The sequence below is a fragment of the Molothrus aeneus genome, chromosome Z, assembly GCF_037042795.1.
Source record: "Molothrus aeneus isolate 106 chromosome Z, BPBGC_Maene_1.0, whole genome shotgun sequence".
In the NCBI taxonomy this organism is placed as follows: domain Eukaryota; kingdom Metazoa; phylum Chordata; class Aves; order Passeriformes; family Icteridae; genus Molothrus; species Molothrus aeneus.
The window spans coordinates 20,893,513-20,900,355 of record NC_089680.1 but is presented as its reverse complement, the minus strand read 5'-3'; the positions used below and the strand labels follow the sequence as shown (position 1 = coordinate 20,900,355).

General features: G+C 41.6%; 1 protein-coding gene across 1 annotated transcript in view; it reads left to right on the top strand.

Moving 5' to 3' along the window:
• Positions 1 to 1,008: 1,008 nt before the first annotated feature.
• The window catches only part of VPS13A (vacuolar protein sorting 13 homolog A), a 108,213-nt gene continuing 102,378 nt past the window's right edge, over positions 1,009 to 6,843 (top strand). The window contains exon 1 of the mRNA XM_066569822.1: positions 1,009 to 1,119. Coding sequence (XP_066425919.1) covers positions 1,020 to 1,119 — 100 coding nt within the window. The 5' untranslated portion in view covers positions 1,009 to 1,019. The remainder of the gene's footprint in view (positions 1,120 to 6,843) is intronic.

Sequence of the window (6,843 nt, the reverse complement as noted above, 5' to 3'; positions counted from 1 at the left end):
GAATGGTCAGACATGGAAGTTTCCTTAAAAAACCTTGTGACTGCAGGAGTCCTCAGCATAGCCACTCAGGGCAAACATGGCCCAGTTATTTCCATGCAATTCAGCTGACACCCAAGCCAGAAAACCCCCTGGGAGTCAAGCTCTTTGCAGAGATAAATTCAGTTCAGTTTGTTTTAGTCATTATGCCAGTAATAGCTTAGCCATTTTTGAACAGCTCAAGACATGCAGTAATTTCTATATTTGCCTAGCCTGGGGAAGAGAAAAATACTCAAAAAACTGTTATGGATATGCCACATTTAAATCCCTTGGACAAACTGATGGGTTCAGTGGAGAGCAAAAAGATGATTACAGGATTGGAGTACCTATCTTAGGTTGAGGGAGTCTGGCCTGTTCAACTTCGAGAAGAACTGAGAGGAGACCTAAACAATGTCTGTGAGTATCTGAAGGAAGGGTGTCAGGAAGGCGGATCCAGACTCTGCTCAGCAGTGCCGAGCACTAGCACAAGAGTCAATAGGCAGAAACGGATGCAAAGGAAGCTCCACCTATACATGAGGAATAGCTCATTTACTGTGCAGTGACCGAGCACTGAGCAGGTTCCCCAGAGAGGTTGTTGAGTCTCCCTAAGTAGCGATATTCAAGAACAACCTGTTTGCAATGCTGTGCCATTTGCTCTGGGGTGACCCTGCTTGAGCAGGGAGATTGGACCAGATGATCCCCTGCGGTCCCTTCCAACCTGACTCATTCCGTGACAACCCGTACCTTTACGAGAGCGGGCAGCCAGCGCGAGTAAGAAGCGGCTCTAGGAGGGCAAGGCCCGCGGCCGGCGGAGCTGCACAACCCCCGCCGGCTGCCGTAGCCTCGGACAAGCCGCGCCCCTTCCTCGCCGCGCCCGCCGCCGGGAGGGGCGGGGGGACACGGCTGCACCGCCCCCTCGAGCCGCGGGGCGGGGCGGACCGGCGGGGAGCGGCCGGAGCCGAGGCGGCGGCGCTGCTGCCGGGCGGCGGCGGCCGGTGGGCAGGATGGTGTTTGAGTCCCTGGTCGTGGACGTCCTGAACCGTTTCCTTGGCGACTACGTGGTGAACCTGGACAGCTCCCAGCTGAAGCTGGGCATCTGGGGAGGTACGGGCCTGGCGCGCCGCGGGGGAGCCGCCCGCCTGCCCTCAGGCCGCCGCGTGCCTTCCTGCCTGGCCGGCTCGCCCTGCCGCCCGCTCAAGGGAGGAGGCCGGGGCGGCGTCCCCTGGGCGCTGCTGGGCCGGGCCGGGCCAGGCCACCGGCCCAGCCGACAGCTCTGCCGCCTCTCCACCTGCCCGGCCGCTTAAAAATAGCCGCGGGGGCGGTCAGGCGGGCGGGCTGGGAGGTGGTGTCCGCGGAGCAGCCGGCTGCGGCAGCGCGGGGCGGTGGCGGCGGAGCGGGAGGAGCTGCAGAACGGGGGCAAGAGAAACCGAGCGAAGTGCTGGAGGCGCACGAACGGCCGCTTCTGTTTTGTTTTTCCATATGGAGCCGCCCGTGCTGTCTCCTAAATGGGGATGGACCTTGGCTGGCCGCGGGGTCTCTGGTGCTTGCAGAAAGTTTGGGAGTTGGCGGGCGAGCAGGTTGGAGGCGGGAGCCTGACCTGGTTCTGGGAATGCGAAACTGAACTGGTTTACGGGCGTTTTCCACGCCCGGAAATAAACCGTGCATAAACGCCAAGGGTTCTGACGGCGTTTAAGTGCTTGTGGGGGTGAGTGGCCTCTCCGCGAACGACAGTGACATCCCTTGCGTTCTTGGCGCTGCCATCTGTAGGTCTCGAATACTTGTTATTTTTAGCCTTAAAGAACCAGGAGTGGATACAGCCTTAGGTGTTAGCAAAGGCGGTGCCTAGCTGTATTAGGCGGGGTAAGCAGTGGTCTGTAGAATTAAATGAACATGCTAGTTCTGAAAGCAGTAAAGTGTTCTGTTTGAATGTGCACTCCTGAGTTACCCTTAGTAAGGTACCTACAAGAAAACAGCACCAAAGGTCTGTCAGATACAGACCATGAACGGATGCCTGTGATCAGTGCTGGCTCAGTTTTGAATGTGCATCCCAGGTGTCTACAGCATCAGCAAAAGCAAAACACAGAGGTTCAGGGTTTTTTTACAGATGCATTCATACAGTAGGTGTGAAACATCCTCGAGGTAATTGCCTACCTCAATTCCATTCCTAGGTACTCATATACATTAACCAGATTTTGCAAGCTTCTCCTGGAGCTTTTTGCATCGTGGACATTTTTGTTTTCATGCTTGTTTTCTGAAATGGCATCCTTATTTAGTTTTATCTTTGCAGTTGTTTTCTTCAGTTAGTCAAGGCGTTCATAGCATCTTTGTAAAGTTCAGTCTCTGAAAGGAGTCTTAGCAACAGCACATGTAACTGCTGGACACCATGTATTAGTCATTCACCTGTAGCAGTGAGGCTTAATATTGCATATCTCTTACTGGTTAGGTGAGCCTTATTTGCAAGGTTTGGCTAATTGCACCTTTCAGCAGAGCTGTGTCAAGCTAATTGCTTGATTTGTGTACTGGAGTTACCAAAGTTTCTTCTTTCTGTTCAATGAAGACAGAATATTTAATGAAAAATATGAAACATTGTAAATGTTTTGGGCAATGTTTGTACATTCCAAAAAAGGTAAAAGCTTCTTTTTCCCAGTTCTCTAAGTTGCTGATGGTTAGTCATGGCAGCTTATGCCTCTGTGAAGCAACTATTAACAGATTAGATGCATATTGTCTCAATTAAAAAAAACTAAAAAAAACCCCAAACCAAACAATCCAACCCAAACAAAAACTAAAAAAAACTCCTCAATTTTACTTTGAAGTTTTGATGTTCAGCTGTCATATTTTTCCATGTCTATGGAACTTAATTTTATTTTTTATTACTTCATCTTCAAGAGGTTCTTGTATTTTAGAGGCTTTAGTATAATTTAATTTAAACTGAATATCTCGTTTCTCAAGTGCCTATGTATTAGAATAAAATTATTTTTTCTCTACATAGCCTGTTGACTTGTTTATAGTGTATACTGATACATGGAGCTACCAATGTCTTGCTATAAAAGGCTCAGAAATGCTGTGTTGTGTTGGTGAGGCATCACCTGTGGAGTTTTTTCCTGGTCTACCACATGATGCTAGTTTTTGACTTAAATTGTGTTTAATGGTCTGTACACCTGCAATATTTCTTTTAATTCAAATATCTCAAAGGACCTAGATGTTGCATTCTGCTGTGTAAAAGGCAGCAACTATTAGTAGTAACAGCAGTAGAAAAAGTAGAATACGTTAATATGAAGTGCATCGTTAATTAGCAGATCCCTAGACTCACAGTATACCTAAAGTCTATGGATAATTTTTTTAGCTTGCTAATTACTAAAATTTTGTAACTTAGGTATTTTTTTAAAAAGTACTATTTTTGCCTTCATATCTTGTGTAAACTTAATAGCTTTTCATGCTTGTCTGTGTGCTCTGGAAGCATTTCCATTACAGCTATGTATTTTCTTACAGTGTTTGCCTTTGTGTCTTGATAAGATTGCTAAATTTTACATAATTCATGTACTATTGAAATTAAATTGTCCTAAATCCATCAAATTAAAGGAAAGAAAGAAAAAAAAAAAAGGGGAAGTTGTTTGGGTTTTTTTTCCCCCTGTAACAAATCACCACTGATTTTTGGATGCTAGAGCACTGTGCAAACTATATATATAGAGAGAGAGAAAGAGAGAGAGAGAAAGAGAGAGAGAGAATCTTATATTTTAAAAGGCATGTATTTTTTTGCCTCTGAATGATGAAAACCCGGAGTGGTTTATATTAAAACGCTGTAGGGAACAAATTGTGGCCTTGTGGTTTTTAATAGCTAGCCTGTTTGAATAAAGGCTAGTAACCTGTTCATAGACTGAATCTATGTATAAAACCCAATTTTATGTAGTTTCAGCCTCTGTAAATTCAGAGCTTTATTAATGACTTTTAATGATCATGCTTAATATTAACCTTGGTTTTGATAAATGAGGGAATTCATCCTGCACTATTAAATCTGTTCCATGTTCAATCTGTGTCGTAAAGTTGTTTGATGATGCTGCTCCAGAAAATGCATGAACACGTTAATAATTACAGTAGTGATTTTATTTTTTTTTCTTGTTAAAAACCCTTCAGATTGAAGGGTAAAAATATGGACTATCTCAATATTGAAAAAAGATGTGCTATCTGAAAACAATAATGGCTGAGAATGTTGCAAGAGCTGAATGATCTGAAATATAAAGGGCAGTGCAGAATGTTTAAGGTAGCTTAGCCTACACAGGTATAAAAGCTAATTTGAATGTGTAAAGCCAACACTGGAAAAGCCGAGGCTTAGAAAAAAGTGAAAAGGGAAAAAATCATATGCCTAAGGAACTCCACTAATATGAAGCAAGGTAAAGACTACTGTGTTAGGCAGCCATCAGAGAAAGCTATTGGATAGCTGATACTGGGAAGGACACCTCTTTTTTTTGGTGTTCACTAAGAAAGATAGTTTCAATGAACTGTGCTAACAAGTGCACAAGTACTTGGCTTAGATAAACAAAAGGTGAATTAGATATTTTTGAATGCTCTAGACCTGGTCAAGTTAAAATACTTGAAAAGATGCTTGCAGCAATGTGAGATGTATGCAGTTATCAGTTACCTTTGACAAGAAGTGAAATGCCAGTGACATATCCAGTACTGAGAGACCAAACAATTGTTTTATTACAGTTCATGATGCTATTTTTCAGTGTTTTTGTCAGACCCTCTGTACTGCCCTTTAAAAAACTTAAATTTTGGTTGACTTGGCACACTTGCATGTTAGGTAATGTCTCAAGCATGTCTTACTGAACACAACTTATTATTTGAGTAGCTGGTGTGTCTTTTTGGGGTAGCTGGGTTAGTAAGATGATATAGACAGATAATTGGCATGTTTATGAGCACACAAACACTTTTTTTTTTTTTGCTACAACTATTATTATAATGAAGGACAACTACTTTTGTTTATTTTGCCCTGTCTAGGTAGAGCAGGTACAATGTCCTACATAACCGTAATTTGAATTCACTTGAGGGATACATAATGTCTAGTAGTTTTTACTGTCTTTCATGATCCATTTTACAATAGATGTCAATAGATGAGGTATTCGGCAGACACTGATCCTCAAAGGCTTGCAGCTTGTCTCTAGAGGGTATGCTTAAACAGAAATAATTAACAGCACAAACTGAGGTGGGAAATGACTAGCAAAAGCAGCTGTTTGTGTTAAGTGATCAGAGGTATTCACAAGCTGACAATGTTTTTGGAAAAAAGCAGAAATTTTGTTGAAATATTTGAACAGGAGTGTTGGATACTGATCAGATACTAGCTAAGGTATTTGCATTTTCTGATCTTTCCTCTCTCTCTTGTCTGTGTTCCTTCCCCTGCCCTTTAATCTAAAGACAGCAGAGAGTGATCAGTTAGGTAAAATCTCCAGGATTTTTATGTAGATTAATTTTCTTCCCCTCCTTTATCTTTTGTTTACAACCATAACAAAATTTCTGTTAGGCCTCTTTGGTGAAGTAGTTTACTAGATCTCTTTTTGCAAGCTGAATCCTTGGTAGTAGATGTTAGTCCATGCATTTAAATTAATGAAGTTATTTTGAGTATCTAAAATTAAAATGATAAAGCTATTTTTCTAGAATTTTGACAGCTGTTTTATTTTGTTGAGTTATTCACATTGTCCAGAGATCACTAAATCTAAAAGTTTGCTTTATAAAGTAGCCTAAATAAATTCTAGACTTTTCTGTAGATATTTATAACTGTTCTGGATTTTATTATTGTTTTGGCTTGCAGCCTGCATGTTTAACCCTAAGTATTTATACAACTCCAACTACTTGTACATACAGTTTCTAAGGTTGCTTAGTTGGGTCATTTTTAATCATGCATTGGATGCATTTCTGACATCAAAACATTTAGTTGCTCCCAACAGGGGGACACCAGCCCTGCCAAAAAAAACCAACCAACCATCACCAAAACTGATAATCAAATCTTGATGTATTTTCTGATTTTTGCAGTTAAAATCTACTGTCAATAATCCGAGGCTAATTCATTAACTGTTTTACATCCTGTAACTAGCATTTATTCCCTGGTTTTCCTGCTTCTCTTTGTGGGGGCTTCTGGTTTTTTTGCCTCCAATCCCCAACAGAATGGTAAGGGTTTATGGTAATGTACTTAGATCTACATTTCATTGCAAGAGAAATGGCTGCATGTGGTAGAGACTAAATTTTGGTAACGAAGGAGAATACTGCCATGGTCAATAACAACATTTCAAATCCTGAGCATCAGAGTTGGTTGCAAGCTTTGCAAGTGTGGTGGCTTTGGAAATATTTCCTATTTACTGCAGGAATATTTAGTCAGTGTCTTGGGCTCTCTCTCAAGTACAGGAAAAAGAAAGATTATATCAATACACAAAATCTAGTGCCTCTTTAGTAGACATTTGTATGCTTTGATGGTCCACTCGCTGTGATCAGACCATAACAAGGTTCTTGTAAGTAAACTGTTATATTTTATTGAACATGTTTCAGTAATTTTATATTGAAATTCAGATGCCTGGGGTTCTACTAATTTCTTCTGGCGATTCTGAAGTAAAATATCAAACTTTTTGATTGTAAAATCATGTGATTGTAAAACCAAGTGATTTTTTTTAAATTGTAAAATCATAAGCAAAACCAGTGAAGAATTATGTACCTCACTTCCAAATCCCAGCATTTAATGTAGAACTTTCAAAAGCTTCCTGTTTGAAACATTATTGATTGATCTGTTTATTATCTGCCATTATAATGTGCTCAAGTAAAATGAGAAATAGTTCTGCCATCATG